General features: G+C 40.8%; 1 protein-coding gene across 2 annotated transcripts; it reads left to right on the top strand.

Moving 5' to 3' along the window:
- The first annotated feature begins 578 nt into the window (after window positions 1-578).
- LOC117658428 (phytanoyl-CoA dioxygenase, peroxisomal-like) lies at window positions 579-16,621 on the top strand. 2 transcript variants are annotated; one of them, XM_087873461.1, is made up of 9 exons: window positions 579-842; window positions 1,090-1,145; window positions 3,464-3,574; window positions 12,455-12,617; window positions 13,332-13,413; window positions 13,560-13,741; window positions 13,931-14,080; window positions 14,777-14,914; window positions 15,674-16,621. In XM_087873461.1, the coding sequence occupies exons 1-9, from the start codon at window positions 762-764 to the stop codon at window positions 15,725-15,727; spliced, it is 1,017 nt and encodes a 338-aa protein (XP_087729587.1). In that variant the 5' UTR covers window positions 579-761; the 3' UTR covers window positions 15,728-16,621. The 2 variants fall into 2 exon arrangements, with proteins under 2 accessions (XP_087729587.1, XP_060550910.2); XM_060694927.2 differs by lacking the exons at window positions 579-842; window positions 1,090-1,145; window positions 3,464-3,574 and adding an exon at window positions 4,681-4,751.
- Window positions 16,622-21,583: the final 4,962 nt, after the last annotated feature.

Here is a 21,583-nt window from a genome sequence, read left to right as displayed (position 1 = left end):
CAGAATATGGAAGGAGAGAGGAAGAGAACAGAAGAGAATGTAGGATGGGATAGGATAGGATAGGATAGGATAGAATAGAATAGAATAGAATAGAATAGAATAGAATAGAATAGAATAGAATAGAATAGAATAGAATAGAATATGGAAGGGGAGAGGAAGTGAACAGAATAGAATAGAATAGAATAGAATAGAATAGAATAGAATAGAATAGAATAGAATAGAATATGGAAGGGGAGAGGAAGAGAACAGAAGAGAATGTAGAATAGAATAGAATAGAATAGAATAGAATAGAATAGAATAGAATAGAATAGAATAGAATAGAATAGAATAGAATATGGAAGGGGAGAAGAGAAAGAGAAGAGAAGAAAAGAAGAGAAGAGGAGAATCCCAATGGCCAAGTGTGATGGGACACACAAGGACTTTGTCTCCGGTGCAGAAGCTCTCAGTGTGCATACAAGCAACAACGGGTAAATGCTGAGCATAAAAGACATAAAATACAACCCTGATGAATCCTAAAATAGCGGACTCTTCTCAAAGCCCCTCCTGCAACGCGCAAGTCCCTTCGCTTCGCTCCTTTCCAGCCGGGCGTGCGCGCAGCGGGGGCGCTTCTTGGGAAGGGCGCAGCGGGGGCGCCTCTTGGCCGGTCGCCCGGCTTCCGACGCCGCCTCCGGAGCACCTGGGCTGCCCTGCTTGCCTTCTCCGCCCCTTGCCGGCTATATCCAGCGGTCTCCGAGAGCCGAAGCGCCAAGGATCCTTGCGCCATGGAGAGGCTCGGGAAGCAACGCAGCGCGCCCCTCCGGCTGGGGATCTTGCTCCGGCACCTGCTTCCCCCCGCCGGATTCGTATCCTTGTCCTGCCCACCTGGGCCTCTGGGTCGCCTATCCCGGGACTTTGGTGCCAGCTGTAAGATAAGGCGGGAGGGGCGGGGATCATTTAGATGGGAAGATGCTCTATTGTATTTAATTTCTTTCCGTTTTATGAGAGCAGCTCCTCTCAAACTCCTGATTATAAATGTGTTCCGAGTGTGTTTCCCACGGGAACTTCTGCCATCAAAGCCATCTTTTTAAATTTTCTTAATTTGATGTCAAGACACCTTTTCCAACTTCAGCCCAGGTTGCTCCTGTGACATGCCCAACGCAGTTCCGGTAAGTGGAACTTTACTCTGATTTTCCTGGATGAAAAAACACAGATTTAAAAGTTTGCTTCATTTTGCTCCCTTTTTTTTAAAATTTGATTTATATGCCGCCTTCTCCGGAGACTCAGGGCGGGCGTTAAGCAATAACGTGTATTTAGCAGTAGGTTTATGTGGGGTTCAGTAGTTTTTGATTTTGGTTTGTAAAAGTGAATTCTCTTAAACTTGTCTTGCCTTTGGTAAGTCAAGAGCCCTGGTGGTGCAGCAGACTAAAGCACTGTTATTAACATCAGCTGCCTGCATTTACTCCAAGTTCAAATCTCGCCAGGCTCAAGGTTGACTCAGCCTTCCATCCTTTCTAAGGTAGGTAAAATGAGGACCCAGTTTGTGGGGGCAATAAGCTGACTTTGTATAAAATATACAAAAGTATGAAGGCTATTGCTTAACGCATTGTAAGCTGCCCTGAGTCTCCGGAGAAGGGCGGCATATAAATCAAATCCAAAATAAAAAAGAAAAAGTAGTTTAGAGTTCAGCCAATTTGGGTTCTTTTTATTTTTATGAATATGTCTCATTTTCAGAGATAACCTGCCACTCCTTGCCCCAGTAACACGTAGAAGGCATCCCGAAGGTGCTTTTTTCAGGAGGCAACTGGACTTTCTTGGGTTTCTTCTTTTGAAGACGTTTCGCTTCTCATCCAAGAAGCTTCTTCAGCTCTTGACAGGATAGTGAGGAATGGAATCTTGCCAGAGCTGAAGAAGCTTCTTAGATGAGAAGCGAAACGTCTTCAAAAGAAAAAAACCCCAAGGAAGTCCAGTTGCCTTCTGAAAAAAGCACCTTTGGGACAACCATGACCTAGAGGACGGAGAATCTCTACAGACCAGTGGTGGGTTGCCCCCAGTTCAGACCGGCTTGCAAGAACCGGGAGTAAAACCGGCGGGAGGCTCCGCCCACTGACCCGGACGTCATCGTAAGTGATCTGTGCATGCACAGAAGAGAGCGCGCACACACGAGCACATGCAAACCTGTAGTAAAGATAAGTAGGAAACCCCCCCCCCCCCGCTACAGACATCTAGAAGGCATGTGCAACACAATACCAAGCACAATAGAACCTCTGGTCACAGACGCTTCTGACCACGACCGTATCAGGGTGTTTTGTAAGCGCCAAATTTCCTGTTGTTCGTTTACAAACAACAGCGACCCACGTGTGGCCGCTGCATTAATTTTGGTTAGGTTCGGGTGACGACCAAATCGGGTTGGGACCAAAGTTACGGAACAAATTATGGTCGTGACCAGAAGTTCTACTGTATACAAAAGAGTATATCAGGGGTGAAATCCAGCAGGTTCTGACAGGTTCTGGAGAACCGGTAGCGGAAATTTTGAGTAGTTCAGAGGCAAATACCACCTCTAGCTGGCCCCAGAATGGGGAGGGAATGGAATATCCTTCCCCCGGAGTGGGGAGGGAATGGAGATTTTGCAATATCCTTCCCCCGGAGTGGGGTGGGAATGGGGACTTTGCAATATCCTTCCCCTGGACTGGGGAGGGAATGTAGATATTGCAACATCCTTCCCCCGGAGTGGGGTAGGAATGGAGATTTTGCAATATCCTTCCTCCGGAGTGGAGTGGGAATGGGGATTTTGCAATATCCTTCTCCCGGAGTAGGGTGGGAATGGAGATTTTGCAATATCCTTCCCCCGGAGTAGGGAGGGAATGGAGATTTTGCAATATCCTTCTCCCGGAGTAGGGTGGGAATGGAGATTTTGCAATATCCTTCCTCCGGAGTGGGGTGGGAATGGGGATTTTGCAATATCCTTCCCCCGGAGTGGGGAGGGAATGGAGATTTTGCAATATCCTTCCCCCGGAGTGGGGTGGGAATGGGGACTTTGCAATATCCTTCCCCTGGACTGGGGAGGGAATGTAGATATTGCAATATCCTTCCCCCGGAGTGGGGTGGGAATGGAGATTTTGCAATATCCTTCCCCCGGAGTAGGGAGGGAATGGAGATTTTGCAATATCCTTCCCCCAGAGTGGGGTGGGAATGGAGATATTGCAATATCCTTCCCACGGAGTGTGGTGGGAATGGAGATTTTGCAATATCCTTCCCCCGGAGTAGGGAGGGAATGGAGATTTTGCAATATCCTTCCCCCGGAGTGGGGTGGGAATGGAGATTTTGCAATATCTTTCCCCTGGAGTGGGCAGGGAATGGAGATTTTGCAATATCCTTTTAAGTCTTGTAGACTTCAACTCCCAGAATTCCTCAGCCAGGGAGTTCAGGTTTTCATTCCACTTCAATACAAAAATACAAAAAAAATCAATATTTCATGTCTCCACAGTTACACCTTGGATAATGACGTCTTAACTCCAGAGCAGAGACGTTTCTATGAGGACAATGGATATCTCATCATCAAAAATCTGGTGGCTGATGAAGATATTGAGCGCTTCAGGTAAAAGAAAGACAGGTATCCTTGACCCGTGTGGCTGAAAACATTCAACCCAACACCTTGAATTGCTCTAAGACAGGGCTCTCCAAACTTGGCACACCTGGACTTCAACTCCCAGAAAGCTGAAGTCCACAAGTCCAAGAATTCTGGGAGTGGAAGCCCACAAGTCCAAGAATTCTGGGAGTGTAAGCCCACAACTCCAAGAATTCTGGAAGCCCACAAATCCAAGAATTCTGGGAGTGTAAGCCCACAAATCCAAGAATTCTGGGAGTGGAAACCCACAAATCTAAGAATTCTGGGAGTGGAAGCCCACAAATCCAAGAATTCTGGGAGTGGAAGTCCACAACTCCAAGAATTCTGGGAGTTGAAGCCCACAACTCCAAGAATTCTGGGAGTGGAAGCCCACAAGTCCAAGAATTCTGGTGGTTGAAGCCCACAACTCCAAGAATTCTGGAAATTGAAGCCCACAACTTCAAGAATTATGGGAGCTGAAGTCCACAAGTTTTAAATTTGCCAGGTTTGGCGACTCCCACTGTAAGAAGTCAATTGGAAACCATGTCATTTGAGCAAACTAGGAATTGCTCTTAATGAACTATGTCACTGCAGTCAGAGTTTCTGTAACTCCAGAAGGTGGTTGTAACTGGATCATCTGGAGTTGTGCAAAATTGTGCATAATTTTTGTAATTACGACAGGGAAGTTTTAATTGTTGTTTACTGTGCTTTTTTTATTATTATAATTGTGGCATGAGAATGTCCAGCGGCGTGGACAATAAATAAGCAAGCAAGGACATAAGTGTAGGTGGCAGCTTGCAATCTACACTTGGAGAACCCTTGGCTTATATCCTGTGAATTTTCAAAAAACGGATCTCTTAGGACATACAATCATAGAATTGGGAAGGAACCCCAAAGGGCTTCTAGCCAGTGGGGAAATCTAAAAACGTTTCCTACCGGTTCTGTGGACGTGGCTTCGTTGGCTGGCTTGGTGGGGGTCATGTGACTGGGTGGGCGTGGCTATATGACTGGGGGATCATGTGACCGGGAGGATCAAAAGACAGAAACTCACTTTAACAATGTCCTGCTGGAGCAGGGGGTTGGACTAGATGACTTCCAGGTCCCTTCTAGCCCTGGATTGATTGCTGTGCTCTTTCAAGGTATCCTCTGAAGCTGCGTCTGGTGCCAGGTTTGTGGTCCTTCCTTCCTCTTCTTTTTCCCTCCCTCCCTCCCTCCCTCCCTTTTCTTTCTTTCTTTCTTTCTTTCTTTCTTTCTTTCTTTCTTTCTTTCTTTCTTTCTTTCTTTCTTTCTTTCGCAGCACCCACCAACACTATGTATTTTTGGCCTAGCAGACCTCAGGGAAGCCTCCTGGGAGCAAAAAAGGGACTTCCCCCAATAGGTAGTAAAAAATGCTTTAAAGAGTTTTAAAAAAAAAGTTCCAAGGATCGCACGGCTGATTGTCACAGGTGATTGAACCTTTTCTTTACTTTTTAAAAGCATTTTTAAACTACCTATTGCCCGCCTGTGCTGTGCCATCATCGGAACTCCTTTTTTACTTTTACTTTTTACTACCGGTTCGGCGAACCACTCACATTTGTTACTACCGGTTCGGATCGAACCGGCCTGAACCGGTAGCATTGCACCCCTGCTTCTAGCCCAAGGCAGAAGATCTTATACCGTACTGCTCAAAAGGTTTTCCAATATGGTTTTTGAAAACTATTCCATTGATTCATTGTTGTCAGGAAGTTTCTCCTTACTTCAAGGTTGCATCCCTCTTTCCACCCACAAAGAAGAAGGTGGACAACCTATTCTCCAAGACACCAGAAGGCAGAACAAGAAACAACGGGATGGAAACTAACCATGGAGAGATCCAATCTAGAACTAAGGAGGGATTTCCTGGCAGTGAGAACAATTAGTCAGTGGAACTGTTGCATAAATTTGAGGATCAGACTCAATAAATGATTCAGGAACGAAGTATTCAAACAAAGTACTATTTATTTACAGTAGGCATTCTATATTCACTGAATGATCGTAGATAGAAGCAAGTAGGAGGTGCGTACATCCCCTTTTATATCAATGAGGCGGAGTAATGGATGGGAGTGGTTACATATGAATACATTAAGAAAGAAGAATAAATTAACCCCTGATACTCTGTGAATATACATTTTCCCCATTTGAGAATAAGGCATTTACTTGTGACAAATCCCCCTCTAAATGCCGATTCGACATACAACAATAATTACATTCAGATTCAGAACAATATAAAACTTGTAGTTTAGAAGTTAAATATTTGTGTTGTTTAGATTGCAAAGGCTTAGTTAATATGTCAGCTATTTGTTCTGCTGTTTCGCCGTGAATGGCTTTAATGAATCCATCTTGAGATAATTGTCTTACGTGTTTGAATTTGATATCTATATGCCTGGATCTTTGACCAATAGCATCAGATCTAGATATCTCTATAGCAGCTTTGTTATCTTCATGTATGATAAATGGTAATGAAGGATTTTTCCAAACATCTGATAATAAATCATTAAACCATACAAGATTATTGGAGGCTTTAGACAAACAAACATATTCTGCCTCAGTTGTTGATGTGGCTACTAAATCTTGTTTCCCTGTATACCAGTAGACCGGACAATTGTTAAGAAAGAATATATAACCTGAGGTGCTTTTTCTGCACTTAGTGTCACCTGCCCAATCTGCATCAGCGTAACAAGTAAGAATGGGTTCTTTAACATTATTGGGTTCCAATAGTAGGCAGAAGTCTAAGCTGTGCTTTAAATACCTTAATACTCGTTTAATGGCTTCCCAATGATACATTAAGGGTTTACTAACATATCTGGATAACAGATTAAGGGGTAAGGCAATATCAGGTCTAGTCCAATTAGATATATACAAAAGGGAACCAATAACTGATCTGTAAAGTGTATTATCTTTAAATTCAGGGGATGATTCATCCATGTTTCTTAGAAAATCGGCTTGCATTGGAGTATCACAAGGTTTAGCATCATTCAAATTACATTTATTCAGGAGCTCTATGATTTTATCTTTTTGAGATAATTTAAATCCTTTTTTTGTCTTACTGATTTGAACTCCAAGATATTTATTTACTTTTCCCAGTGATTTTAAAGAAAAATGTTCATTTAGTTTTGTTACAAATGTATCTCTTTTCTCTTTATGTTTACCAATATATAAAATGTCATCCACATAAATTAACACGAATTCTAATGAGTCACCTTCTTTTTTAACAAAGAAACAATTGTCTGCAGTTGTGGCATTGAAATTCATAGTTTTGAGTACATTGACCAAACATTCATACCAACGTTTGCCGGATTGCTTTAGTCCGTACAAACTTTTGTTCAATAACCAAGTTTCATTTTTGTTTGTGTATTGGCTGTGAGGTGCTCTTACATATATCTCTTTATCAAGCTTTGCATGTAAATATGCAGTTTGTATATCATATTGAAAGACATAAAGATTAAGTGCAGATGCTATAAGTAAAGCTGTTTTAACACTCTCAGTCCTTACAGTGGGAGAGTATGTGTCTGTGTAATCCTCAGGATACTTTTGAGCGTAACCTTGTGCAACTAATCTAGCTTTATATAATGTGTTGCCTTCTTCCAGATTTTTAATTTTGAATATCCATCTGGTGCCTATAATTGTTTTGTCCTTAGGTGCAGGAGTTGGTGTGAATACATTTAATTCTCGCAAACTGTCCATTTCTTTGGCCATGGCTAATTCCCATTTTTTTCTTTCTTCAATGGGGAGCTTTAATACTTCCTCGTATGTGTTGGGTGTTGATGTTTCATTATTCATGTACATTATGTAATCCTTATATTTACTTGGCACTTGATTTCTGTTACATCTGATTGTTTTTTCTGGTTTGCTATCGTTATCGTGTAGGTATCTTGCTTCCTTTTTGGTTAATGAATCTGTTTTTATTCTGGGGTGACTATTCGTCCATGTTTTATTTTTGTTTTCATGTATGTTGTGATTGTGTTCTTCTCTTTCTATTTTGTCTTGATATTTAATGTCTGTCTTTGTAATTGGGAATATCTCATTAAGATGTATCTTAGACCAATTGGCCTGTTCATGAAATACAGCTGTTCTAGAAATTATGAATTTGTTGTTATTATCAATAAATCTGTACCCTTTTGTGCCTGTTTCGTATCCCATGAATCTAAGTCTTCTGGATACGTTCTCTCCTTTATGTCTCAATTGTTTTGGTATGTGTACATCCGCTGTGACTCCAAATATGTGCATGTGTGTTATCTTAGGTTTTCTATTATACATTAGTTCATATGGTGTTTTATTTATGACGCTGGACCAAGTTCTGTTTTGAGTATAATTGGAATATAATAAGGCTTCTGACCAGAATTGTTTTCCTAAGCCAGCATCTTCTAATGTGCATCTAATCATGGTTTGTAGTGTCGAGTTCTTTCGTTCTACCACTCCATTTTGGAATGCAGAGAAAGGGCTAGATGTGAAGTGTAACATTCCTTTGTCTTTTAGCCATTGGGAGAATTTTTTGACATGAATTCAGATCCCCTGTCTGTCATGATTTGTTTTATTTTAATATTGTGTTGTGTTTCTACACGTTTATAAAACTCTTTAAATTTTTGAAATGTTTCATCTTTGTGTTTTAAAGTATAGACAAACCCATAACGACTATAGTCGTCTACAATAGTTAGAAAATATCGTTTTTTATATGTGATTGATGGGGTTAATGGACCAACTAGATCCATATGTACCAGATCAAAAATGTGATTAGATGATCTTGTTGCCCTTTTTGGCTTGGGATTAGTTCTGAGTTTCGAGGATTTACATACTGAACATTCCAAATAATTTTTACAATTTTTTATTTTAACACCTTCAGCATGTTCAATCATTTTTTGTACTACAGGAAAACTAGCATGTCCTAACTTTCTATGTAATATATGTGCACATTCATCGTGAATTGGTTTTCCAATCGTAGGTTTTTTGTTATTGAGTGTATCACCAATAGATGTGTTTTTGTGATTATGGTTTGTTTCATGTTCCTCATTATACTATTGCTGTTGTCTTCATTCTCTATGTTAGTGTCATCTTCCATGTTTGAATCAATATTGTGTAGCCATTTTTCTTCTGTGATTAAATATGGTAGGCCCCCTTTGATAACCACACTACCCAAATTTGTTTTGTTTTTCTCTAGGAATGCTTTTCCTTTTGAGAATACTATATTTATGTCAGAATCTCTGCTTAGTTTTATTACACTAAGTATGTTATGAGGTATTTCTGGTATTAATAATACCCCCTCTATTTTCCCTAGACCGGGTAAATTTACATTTCCTCTTCCAACAACTTGGACTTTTTCTTGATTGGCTACCTTAATTACAAATTTATCTTCTATAAAGGAAGATAGTATTTTTTTGTCATGTGTTGTGTGATTAGTTGCCCCAGAATCAATGAGCCAAGCATTATCCCTTGAATTTTGTATGTTAGTTATATTATGTTTATCTAATCCATTTAATGATCCAGATTTTCTATCTCTTGAATTATCTCTGCCCCCTCTACGTTCTCTAAAATTAGGTGAGTTTCTATATCTATATCTATCAATAGATGATTGTCTGTTATGATATCTGCTCCTATAGTCATGTTCTTGTCTTTCTCTAAGAAATTTAGGACAATCTCTTCTACAATGTTCTTTGGATCCACAATTATAACATTCAATTGATTCTCGATGTTTTTCTTGAAATACTACTCTCTTAGTTTGTCTATGTTCTATGTGTGTATTGCAGTGGCTTCTTCTTAGATTATCTTCAGCTATTAGCTTATTTGATAAGTTTTCTATGGATAGGTATCCCAAATTAATTGTGTCTAAATGTGATATGTAGTTATCCCATGATGAGTCTAATGAATTAATGATAACACTTTTCATTGTTTGGTCTGATATTATTTCTCCCCTTAAATGTAGTTCTGCTCTGATTTTGTTTAGTGATATTAAATGTTCACTTACAGTAGTCCCAGGTTTTATCCTGGCTGAGAAGAAATCTTTAGACATTCTTGTTGTGGTTGCTACGCTTTCACTATGAAACAATTTAAACATGCAATGAATAATTTCTGAGACAGTCAGATTATGCTTAATACTATGATACATAGCAGGAGATATACTAGATATTAATAAGTAGAATGCTCTGTGGTGCAGGCAGTCCAATTTTAGAGTCCAAGGCTTTTTGGGAGGGTTAGTTATGAAAAATAATAAATTCTCTTTTAGAAAAACAACCTGAAATTGTTGACACCATTCTTGTAAATTAATACCATCTATTCTTAGTTTTGGGAAATCATTGGGCAAGTTCATTGGGCAATATTATTTGTTCCATTACTTACAACTGGAGGTTGTCCATGATCTTGTAAATGTTGATAGTTGCAGAAAGGTGTAGGTATGCTCGCAATGAGTCTGAATGGTTCTCTCTGTTCTTCATGTCCTCCGTAGTTGTCTGCGTGTGTTTGCGCATGCGCGTTGCTCATTTCGCTTCTGAAGCTGTCGGGAGAGGTTCTCGTTGCTGTAGCTCCCTCGTAGTGCTCTTCCTCCGATGACTCGGTCTCCGGTTCGATCTTTGGTGTCCAGGTGATGACTGGCGCTTGCTTCCTTTCGCTGAAGTTGTCCTGGTTGAGGTCTCTGGCTCCTGGAAGCGTCTGCGGCATGGGGGAGTATTTGCAAGGTTCTCTGGGCTCAGGTGTTGGTGTTCTCGCCGTCCGGATAGAAGCGGGTAGATTCTGAGACGTTTGCTTGCTTGCCTGTCTTTTCTTTATTCTTTGATCGGCAGCTCTCGTTGATTTTTTTGTAATTTTTAAATTTGGACCAAATGTTGCAAAGAGAGTTTTCATGGCTGACTCTATTTGTAGTTCGATTGAAGTTTCTTCGATGTCTGTATCAGATTCTTCTGAAGAGTAGATTTTTTCTTTTTTATCTTTCACACTATGTAGGGCTTTTCGCGCCAGACATTTTGAATTCTGTTTTCTGATTGGCTCTGCTTCGCTCATCTTAGTGGTCTGTTGAAACCAAGATGACTGCCATTCGAAATTTTGTGCAGGACCGTTAGTCTTTCTTTTTGTTATATTCTTATCTATAGGCAATTCGCTCACCATTTTTAGGTCTTTAGGTTCGGTTATTACGATGTGGTTTTCTCTCGCTGCTCCGCTGTCTTTTATGATGTCTTGGAGGTTCGCGATGAGATTTTTGTCATCTTTTTGGCTTTTCAGTAGTCTCAGTATCTCTGATCTGAGATCGTTGTTTTCTATCTCGTTCTCTTCTTGGTCATCAGTTTCATCGATTACCTCTTCGCTGTCTGTAGTGCAGTCTTCAGATTCTTTTGTTATTATAGTTGTAGATTCATTGATCATTTCTTGATCCGTTTCCATCTCTTTATTGTGTGCCCTGGTGTTGGGTCTTTCTCTTTTGTTTTTGGAATTTTCTTTCTTAGGCATGTCTATTTTTATTTAGTCAGTTCAACCATCCTCTGCTACCAGATTGTTGCATAAATTTGAGGATCAGACTCAATAAATGATTCAGGAACGAAGTATTCAAACAAAGTACTATCTATTTACAGTAGGCATTCTATATTCACTGAATGATCGTAGATAGAAGCAAGTAGGAGGTGCGTACATCCCCTTTTATATCAATGAGGCGGAGTAATGGATGGGAGTGGTTACATATGAATACATTAAGAAAGAAGAATAAATTAACCCCTGATACTCTGTGAATATACATTTTCCCCATTTGAGAATAAGGCATTTACTCGTGACAGGAACAACTTGTCTCTAGAAGTTGTGGGTGCTCCATCCCTGGAGGTCTTCAAGAAGAGATTGGACAGCAGTTTGTCTGAAATGATATAAGTTTCCTGCCTGAGCAGGGGGTAGGACTAGAAGATCTCCGATGTCCCTTCCAACTCTTGTAATTCTGCTTCTAGTCCTATCCTCATGTGCTTTGGAGAATAAGTCAACCCCCTCTTCCTTGTGACAGCCCCTCAAATACTGGAAGACATCTGTCATGTCACCTCTAGTCCTCCTCTTTGATAGCTAGACATTGTTCTGACCTAGGCTTCCTGGGAAAGCATAAATCACAATCTTAGTCCCCAAAAAACCCTCTTTTATTGAGACGGCTGTGAATTACGGTCATTCACAGCCCGTAATGGTTCACAAACAGCCTGTGCAGATTCTGACCGATGTCTGCTCGAGTGGACACAGTCTTTCAGGGTAATGTTGATAAGCACCCACCTTTACCTCCCTTGAAACGCTGCCAGAGACCTAATTGTCCATTAGTTTTGCAAGGCCAAACGGAGCACAGAGTCAAAACGGACTTCTCAGAGCTTGAATTGACTCTATGAACTAATTGCTTCCTGCAAAGGCTCACGTCCGTTTGCTCCTCTTTTATGACTTATGGGAGGGGCCAATCATCTCTAAGCCTTACTCCTGAGTCCCCCCCCTTTTTAATCGTTCTTGCCTTCTGGCAGCTCTGCGCATGTGCATACTGGGAACAGGCTCCTCCTGTTCCTCTGCCTCTCTGCTGTCCGACTCTGGGGCTTCGGAGTCCGCGCATCACTCCCAGATGGCCCTGGCCCCCTCTCTATCTCTGACGCAGAGCCCTCATCCGAGCCTTCCCCAGACTCCAGGACTGGCCCATGTTCCTCCCCAGCCTCCTCACTGCCAGCTCTGCAGGTCACCAACGGGCCACAACAGACATATCTAACTCCCTCGACCGTTCATCTTATGATTTAGCCTCCAGTACTCTGGAATAATTCCTTTTTGATTCCCAATGGAAAGCTTTACGCAGAATGAATGCAAAAGTAGAGGAGTTCTGATGCCAATTTAAAATGCTTTCCCCTTTTCTTTTCTTTTTAACCCTGTTTTCAGAGAGGAGTTTGTAAAGATATGCAGAAAGGAAGTGAAGGTGCTTGGAATAACCATCATGAAAGACATCACGATTGTCAAGTCTGAAGCCGACGAGAATAACGTTTCCAAATTGCAGGATTTCATCTATAGCGAGGAGCTCTTTCGGTACTGCACCTTACCTCAGGTGAAAACGGGACTGTTCCAAAATCCTAAAAATTTGCATAAACATATTCCCATCTCAAAAGAACTTACCTTATGCGTGGCCAGTATCTGAAAATGACATTTAACACAGCCCGGTACTTAAGCAAAATGCTTCGGTTGAGATCGGCATACGTGGGACTGATTGGGGTAGATTGCAGGGGTGACACTGCAATATAATTTTATCATATTTTATCTGTATCTTAAATTATTGTTATTTTATTCCAATGTCATTTTACACTGTACTTTATTCCAATTTCATTTTAAATCGTAGTTTCTCCAATTCCACTTTAAATTGCTTTTATCAAATTTTTTAGTAATAATTTGTTTCTGGAACTCTGCACTTTCATATGGGCCAAGGGCTAATCAGTCAATCAATCAATCAACTAAGCAGGTGTCATATTAAACACATCATCCCTTTATTATATTTCGGGCATTGTACCGAACAAAAATATTTCTGGTTTTAGATCTTACGTGCTGCTCTGTCATTTTTTCCTAACCGTGTATGTATGCCCCTGTATCACCCTTTCTGTTAGGCTGCCATCCAAGCGAAGCAGAGCCGAAGCCCCATGATGGCAGATCTGACAGTTACCGCCGGCTATTTTCCGTATCGCTTTTTGGTTTTTAATCATTCCATCGTAAGGATTTGTGGCGGCTTTAAATATCTCTTTCTTTTCTGAGCTGGTTTTGTTTCCTTTAGATCTTAAAATACGTCGAATGCTTCACGGGGCCAGACATCATGGCTATGCACACCATGCTGATCAATAAACCTCCCGATACAGGTGAGACGCAGGTGAATTAACAGGTGAGAAGAAGCTCAGGGAGCACCAGGGACCCCCTCCTGTCAACCCTGCGCCAGAAATAATTCTCCTTTGTTGCTAGGGTTACTCCCTCTTTCTGAGACCAAGGAATTCCTCCTCCTTTCCAGGCAAGAAAACCTCTCGTCATCCTTTGCATCAGGATCTTCATTACTTCCCCTTCCGGCCTGCCGACCGAGTTGTTTGTGCCTGGACCGCAATGCAAAAGGTGGACCGGACAAACGGATGCCTGGTTGTGTTGCCAGGGACTCACAAGGGCGGCCTGAAGGAGCACAAATACCCGGATTGGGAGGTAAACGACGGAGAGGGACAGGCATGATTGGCGTCAAAAAGCTAGGGTACGGGTAGTCCTCGACTTGCGACCAATGAAATCACTTAGCGACCGACCTGAAAAAAAGGAACTTGCAACCCGGATTCAAAGTTCTGACGGTCCCCCCACCCCCTGCCTGTCATCCAGTTCTACCTTGTTTTTTCCCCCCAGGGTGGTGTAAACAAGATGTACCATGGGATCCATGACTACGACGAGAGTCTTCCCAGAGTCCACCTCCCCATGGAGAAAGGAGACACCGTCTTCTTCCACCCCTTGATCATTCACGGCTCCGGAAGAAACAGGACGGAAGGATTTCGGAAGGTAATCCAGACACCCATAATGTCTGAAGGGCGTCGGAAGGTCCCCCGAGACCTCACCTGCTGGGTTCAAAGCAAGGACTTTCTGTGTCTTACCTGAACATTTATTTGGGCCTCTTTCTTAATGGTTTTGGTTAATAAGGCTTGGAACATGGCCAATTCGCATTTAATCGTGAAAATAAAAAACGGTATAACTTCTCTCTGTCTCTTTCCCTCCCTCTCCCACTCCCCCCTCTCTCTTCCTCCCTCCCTTTCTCTCTCTCCTCCTCTCCCTCCCTCTCTTCCTTTCTTCCTCCCTCCCTCCCTCCCTCTCCTCCTCCTCTCCCTCCCTCTCTTTCTTTCTTCCTCCTCCTCTCCCACTCCCTTCTCTCTCCCCCCTCTCTCCATCCCTCCCTCTCTCCCTCCCTCTTTCCCTCCCCTTCCCACTCCCCTCTCACTCTCCTCACTCTCCTACTCCTTCCTCTCTCCCTCCCTCTCTCTCTCCCTCTTTCTCGCTCTCCTTCCTTCTCTCCCTTTCCCTCTCCCTCTCCCCTTCTCTTCCTCCCTCCCTCTCTCTCCCCTCTTTCCCTCTTTCTTTCTTCCTCACTCCCTCCCTCTCCTCCTCCTTCCTCTCTCCCTCTTTCCCTCTCCCTCCCTTTCTCCCTGTTTCCCTCTCCCTCTCTCCCGCTCTCTCCCTCTCTCTCCCTCTCTTTTAATGCAGGCTATTTCTTGCCATTACGCCAGTAGTGACTGCTACTATATTGACGTCAAAGGGACCACCCAGGAAATTTTAGAGAAGGAAGTGGGAGATATTGTAAGGCGGAGGTTTAATATGGCTGGTTCCTCGGTGGATTTGAAAGTAAGTATTTTCTTTCCTTTTTTTTTTCTTTTTCTTTCTTTTTAAAAAAACACCACGTTCAAAAGGGTTCGGCCCTCTGCTTCTCTTATAAAGCGTTCAATCGTTCTCCCTAATGAAGAAGTATGTAAAAAAAACGCCATTTCTGCAGAATTTATATCTTTGGATGCTGCACTTGTCTGATTATCGGTATTTCTTCTCTGAGATTGGAAGGGGCTAAGTTTCTCCATGAGACTGGAATAAATCGTGAATTATATTTCCTATAACTGGACCTTCGTTTGGAGGCTAGTAGTCCTCAACTTATGACCACAGTCGGGAGTAGGATTTCCGTTGCTAAACGAGGAAGTTAAGTGTGCCCGATTTTATGACCCTTTTGGCCACAGCTGATGAGCAAATCACTTGCCGCTGTTAAGTGAATCTTGGCAGAAGGTCGCAAAAGGGGATCATGTCACACACACACACACACACACGTCATAAATGCGAGTCAGTTGTCGAGCTGTCTGAGTTTTGATCACGTGACCACGGGGAGGCTTACAACGGTCGTAAGTGTGAAAAAAACCGATCCTAAGTCGCTTTTTTCAGCGCCGTTGTCACTTCCAAGATCACTAAATGAATTGTCATAAGTGGAGGACTACCTGTATTGCGTTCCGAATGTGGAAAAATCTTTTTAAATGGACGTCCAAGGCATTAACTAAACTCAACCTCTTTATATCTTCCCATGCAAATCAGGATAAATCTCATTATTTCTGTTTTGTTTCTTAGGACACTTCTATAATACGGTGTCGACTGGTTAAAGGGGAGAAAAAAAATCTTTAAAACTCTCATTCTCCAATCAGCGAAGAAGCCTCGGAAAATTCAGCATTTATTTTTTCTTACTTTTTGGGGGGAAGGACTGTGCGGTTAGTAATAATCTCGATAGCACTTCGAAGCGCTATCTGCATCTGGGACTCAATTCAAGGCTGCAATTCTAGGCACATAAATTGTGAGCTACAATGACTATGGTGAAATTTCTTTCTGATTAAAAAAATAAATGATTAGAATTTAAGCTGCAATTCTATACAAGTTTTACTTAGATTCTAAGAATTTAAACTGGTGTCCTACTCTTGTCTAACAATAAGAAACCTGAGCTCAGTTGGACTTTTAACTATACATGCATAGAATTATATATTTAATTTAACAACTGTAACTGATGTATTTTAAGTAATTTAAATAAATTAAATTTTTGCAGTGTTTGGAAAAACCTCAAGACCTCTTTAAACGGTGCCTCATTTCTCAGAGCTAGAGCAATTTTAGATTTTTCTTTGAAGGAAAATCTTTTATTTTAATGGCAAGCATTTCTTCTCATAGTTTTTTCACCAGGGTGCAGAGTTTTAGATAGTAACCCGGTTTTTCCGGTTTTCAAAAGTTGGAAGGAGCTGTTTTATTTGAGAAGAATATCATGGACTGGAAAAGGTAGAAGAAGAATCAAGCAATGATTGAAAGCAGATTTCCAGTTTCTGCATGTGAGCTTTTTCTTACATTAGAAGACGACATGAAAAGTGGATTCGTTTTTTCCTCTCTTTTTTTTTTCTTGTTCCTCCTCAGTTAAAGTTTCTGAAATATTTCTTCCAAGGGAGACTTTGAAGAGGAGGAGCAAGGAAAATCTTGTCCTAAGCAATGAAGAGATATAATTGTGATGCTAAAATAAAATAATAAATGAAAAACATGGTTTCCCTGTTTTGAATAATCTTACTTTTCTTTTCTTTTTTTTTTTGGTTGAAAAAAGTTTTCAAATACAAATTTTCCCCCCTTTTTTCTCCCCCTCCCCCTCCCTAACCCCCCCTCCCCACCCCTCCCCCCCGCGACTTCTTCATAACCAAAAACCTAATTCATAACAGATTACTTACTCCCACCTCTAAATACTGACCTTTACTTACTAGAAATTTAATCTTTTATATATATTAATATAACATTTCAAAGCGGCCTTCCCCATAAAACCTAATTTAACATTTATTCAACTCTATCCATTTCCTCCACTCCCCTAAATATATCACTTAAACATCCCTTTTCTTAAACTAATCAGTCTGTAAATTAGTTTATTCACCCACTTTCCTGCAAAATTGCCATGCACAACAATTCTTAATATCTTTGATTCACTGCCCACTCTGCTTAAATATATATATATATATATATATATATATATATATATATATATATATATATATATATATATATATATATATATGCACGTATATATTCCATATAGCTTCCTGATGCAACAGTTTGTTCAAAATCTTCAATCATATCTGCCCCCATCAGTAGTAGATATCCTCATATGTATATAAAAGTAAAAACAACCACCCGAGTGACATTATAATTATATTCCATATAGTTGTAATTGTGGCTTTCATCAGGATTTTTGATTCCCATCATCCTAGTGGGTAACAGCCAGATCTTCTGCATGCCCCAACGTAACTCTCTTGCCTTATAACTCAAGATAGTTATAATATATTTATCGATACAAAAAAAAAAAAAATCCAAAGTAGATAATTCAAATCCAACAGTTTAAGGCTCTTTTCACATCCCAGAATTACGGCAATGCAGAGGTCTGTCACTGTCCTCAGGATAATATTGACCAATACTTCGCCTCAGCTATCTTTTCACATATTCATTCATTTTTTAAAGTCACTGGCTTCACTGTTGCTTGATTTAGAAATTTCTATTTTTGTGCAACCTATTTCTTTTTTTCTTTTCTTTTTGTGGGTTTGATTTCCATCCTGGTTTCCTTTCTACAGGTTGTGTATCAACTAATCGGTTTTCATTCTGCTTTATAAGTTGATCTTGTTGGTTTTGTTTTTGTATTTCATGTTTCTTTTTTGCCCCTTGTATATCATCTAATTGGTTTCCATACTTGTCTTTGACTTGATAAGTCATCACGTTAGAGTCAGATGCCACTTCTCTCAAATTTGTAGATAATCCAGCTGGGGTATCCAAAAGATCCAAAGGCAATTTATCTAGTGCAGTCTCTGTAGTTCGATATTTTCCCTTTATTTCCAACTTCTTCTGCTTATCCTGTATTATGCTTAAAGATGTTAAGTTCATTTTCAAAATGTTTTGATAAAATTCTTCCGCTCTTTCAACAGTATTTAGCTGGTATCTTTCTCCTTGATATCTCAGTATAATACCAACTGGGGCGTCCCATCTAAATGGGATATTTCTCTTTTTTAACTCAGCCACCAGAAAACCAAATTTCTTCCTTTCCGTTAATATCTTGGGTGGGAGTTCTTTGTAAATCCAAATCTTTCTTCCATACAATTGCAAATTAGAATTGAAGGAATTTTGCACAATGTTATTGCTAATTTTTTTATCTGTAAAATAAATCACCACATCTCTAGGCAATTGCCTTTGCTTTGCAATCCAGGAGTTTATTCTGTAAACTCTGTCAATCCTAGAAAACACTTCCTCAGGTTGAACCTTTAAAATCCCAGCTAGAATTTCAGAAGATATTTTCCTTAAATCATCTCTGTTATTTTCCTGCAAACCTCTCAGTCTTATCGCATATTCAGTGAAATTATATTGTACCATTAAAACCTCTCTTTCAATCCTCTGTTGCAGATTTTCTACATTGCCAGTCTTTTGATCAACCTCCATTTTAGGTTTTTCTTCTGAGCTATTATCTTGAGTATTTATCAAATCATTTTCAATTTTTTGAATTCTATTGTCCAAATTATCTTGAGTTTCTTCCATTTTAGACTCTAATAACTTAGTATTTGTATCCAACTGTATCATAAATTCTGAGAAGCCATTAGCCATTTTTAAAATTTTTTGCTCCAAAAAATCAAACTTAGATTTCACCAGTTCTTTAATTTCCTGCTTAAATTTTTCAAGATGCTGATTCACAATCTCATCCCTTCTTTCAATCTCCTCTAAAAGAAATTCTATTATATTAAAATCAGGTTTCTGAGACTGGAGACTTAAAACTTGTTCCTTTAAGTTGTTAGTGGGGGAATCCCCCCCCCACTACTTGTTTGTCTGACTTTATAAGTCTCAGTGCCATGTTTCCGCCCAGGCAAGCTTTGTTAAAAAAAAGAAAAAAGACTTCTTTCCAACCAAAAGCAGTATCAGATCTCCAAGAGAAAAAAAACACAGGAGCGAAGTTTTGTCTACAATTGTAGCCAATGGTATTTGTTCCGCTACATTGTAATCATAGAAAACGGAAGGACTTTCCCTTTCAGCCTCTTCTCAAGCCGCGGCAGACGCCATTTTAAAAGTTTTTTCCTTTCCTTTTTTTCTCTTAAATAATTTTTAAAAAATAAGTAAAATACTTGCGATTCACTATCACAGGTCCAGCTCACATTTTCTTTAATTGATCTGTTAAATTCGCAGGCTTGCTCTTGTCGCCTGGCTCTGCATGTAGCAGAGGTCTCCCAAAGCCCGGAGCAGCGGCTGGGGATATGGGGAATCTCATCCGCTCCGTCCCAAAAGTAAAAAAAAACTTTTGGGACTATGCAGAGAGTTCTACCCACCCCAGCCGGCTCTATCTCCGTTTCCTCATGGAAACGGAGTTTTTTCGAGCCGCCATTCCGTTGTGAAGGCGGCTCTAAACAGGCAATGGAAGCTGACGATCCCAAGGGAACATCTGGCGGCGACCAGCAGCAAACCGGAAGTCGAATAATCTTACTTTTCTTACAAGAAATAAGCAAAAGGTATCATTGAGTCAAATGAATTGGATAGCCAGCAGATTTCAAACCAAATCTAAACCTTTATGGTCAATGCACAACATCTGTACAATGAAATTGAATTTTGAACATCTTTCAAAGTTAAACTAACCAGGGTGAGGGGTAGAGTTTGACAGTGCCATCTTGTGACTGAGTAGCATAAAACATTGATGAAATGGAGATCAGTCATTCATCCCAATCCCCTTGAGAGAGAAATCAATCTCACAGGAGATAAACAAAACCAAGCTAATCTAGCATTTTACTAGATGCCATTGCTTGCACTGTACAGTATAGACCACAAGGTGGCAGTGGTCTGCTAAAAGTTGAAAAGTTTTCTGCCCAAAGTATTACTGATCCCTCTGAAAGAATTATAACTATTACAGGTTACACAATAGACTCTTTTTTAAAAAATACACCAGGCACCAGTGGTGGGTTTCAAAATTATTTATTACCGGTTCTGTGGGTGTGGCTTGGTGGGCATGGCATGGCTTGGTGGGCGTGGCAGAGGAAGGATACTGTAAAATCTCCATTCCCTCCCCACTCCAGCGGAAGGTTACTGCAAAATCCCCATTTCCTACCAATCAGCTGGGACTTGGGAGGCAGAGAATAGATGGGGGCGGGGCCAGTCAGAATTTTTACTACCGGTTCTCCGAACTACTCAGAATTTTCGCTACCGTTTCTCCAGAACTGGTCAGAACCTGCTGAAACCCACCTCTGCCAGGCACCCATAATATTGTACCGTCCATTGAGAATGGACTGGGATGATCTGAATCTGTGTGAGACAAGGAGCCGTTTCTTACTCATAGAAGTGTGCATTGTGAGTCTAAGCCTTTGTGTGTATAATGAAGAAGAATTATTCATGTGGTGTCTTGTTTCTTTTGCTGGAAGAGAACTATTGAGCTGTAGGCACCACAGGAGGAGCACCAGGTTAGTTTTATGCAGGAGAAAAATATTAGGGCTCAGACAGCTGTTTTTCGCAACCTATAAATGATATTAGGCCACACTGCAATGCTTAACATAAATAAGGTCTGGAAAAGCAGGGATATTGATATACAGTAAATAAGTGAATCGGGCTAGTTGGAGCAATACTTCCTTTCACGGGTGTGAAAGTTGGGACGTTAGGAATGGCCGATCAAAGAAGAATTGGTGCTGGCGTAAATTATTGCACATACCCTGGACAGCTGGAGTAACCAACAGAGGAGTGTTCAATTGAATAAAACCAGACACATCGCCAGAAGCTAGAAGCACAAAGCTGAATCTGGTTTACTTCGGCCATGTCATGAGCTCAAACTCACTGGAGAAGTTCATTGTCCATTGTCCTTCTCATCCTCCTCAGCCACTTCCAGACCGCCTCTCTCTCTTTCTCTCTCTCTCTCTCTCTCTCCCCCTCCCTCCTCCTTCCCTCCCTCTTTCTCTCTCTCTCTCTCTCTGACAGCTCCATTCCCTCTTCCCCACCAGGCTCTTCTGTTGTGTTGAATGCCAGGTTTCCAGAAATTCTCCATCGTTTTTTAGACTTAGCTTGGTTCGGGATGCTCAGAGTTTCCCTGCTGAAACTACGGCTAAGGCTGTCCATGGGTTGGGCAATTAAAGAGTCTTTGGACTGCTAGTTAGTATTCATGGATGCACTCTGCTTGTCTTCTGTTGGCTCGGGGCTTCTGGGAGTTGAAGTCCCCACATGTTAAAATTGCCAACCTTGAGAAAGATGGTTATATCACAAGATAAAATAATATCGAAAGTAATGGAATGTGCCGAGATGGACAAACTCACTAAAGAAATCCAAGAAAAGGAAGAATCTGAATACTACCTGGTTTGGCAAAAGTGGTATCAATGGCTGGAGAAAAGGAAAATGAAATAAAAAGATGATTCTAAAAGATGTGAACCCAGTTGTGTACCAAATGAGATACAATAGAGTTACAACAAAACTTCAAAAAGTATCGTTATATAAAGTGAGATGTGGGAATATACACTGAGAAAT

This window comes from Pantherophis guttatus, chromosome 7 (assembly GCF_059756535.1).
Source record: "Pantherophis guttatus breed Tessera chromosome 7, ASM5975653v1, whole genome shotgun sequence".
Taxonomy (NCBI): Eukaryota; Metazoa; Chordata; class Lepidosauria; order Squamata; family Colubridae; genus Pantherophis; species Pantherophis guttatus.
The sequence above is the reverse complement of the archived record's forward strand: the minus strand, read 5'-3'. Positions and strand labels throughout refer to the sequence as shown.

Excerpts from the sequence above, each read along its gene's own strand:
- LOC117658428 (XM_087873461.1), top strand. The coding sequence starts at position 762 with ATGGAGAGGCTCGGGAAGCAACGCAGCGCGCCCCTCCGGCTGGGGATC. Across the intron at positions 12,618-13,331 it reads GGTACTGCACCTTACCTCAG|ATCTTAAAATACGTCGAATG; the intron begins GTGAAAACGGGA and ends TGTTTCCTTTAG. Across the intron at positions 13,742-13,930 it reads ACAAATACCCGGATTGGGAG|GGTGGTGTAAACAAGATGTA; the intron begins GTAAACGACGGA and ends TTTTCCCCCCAG.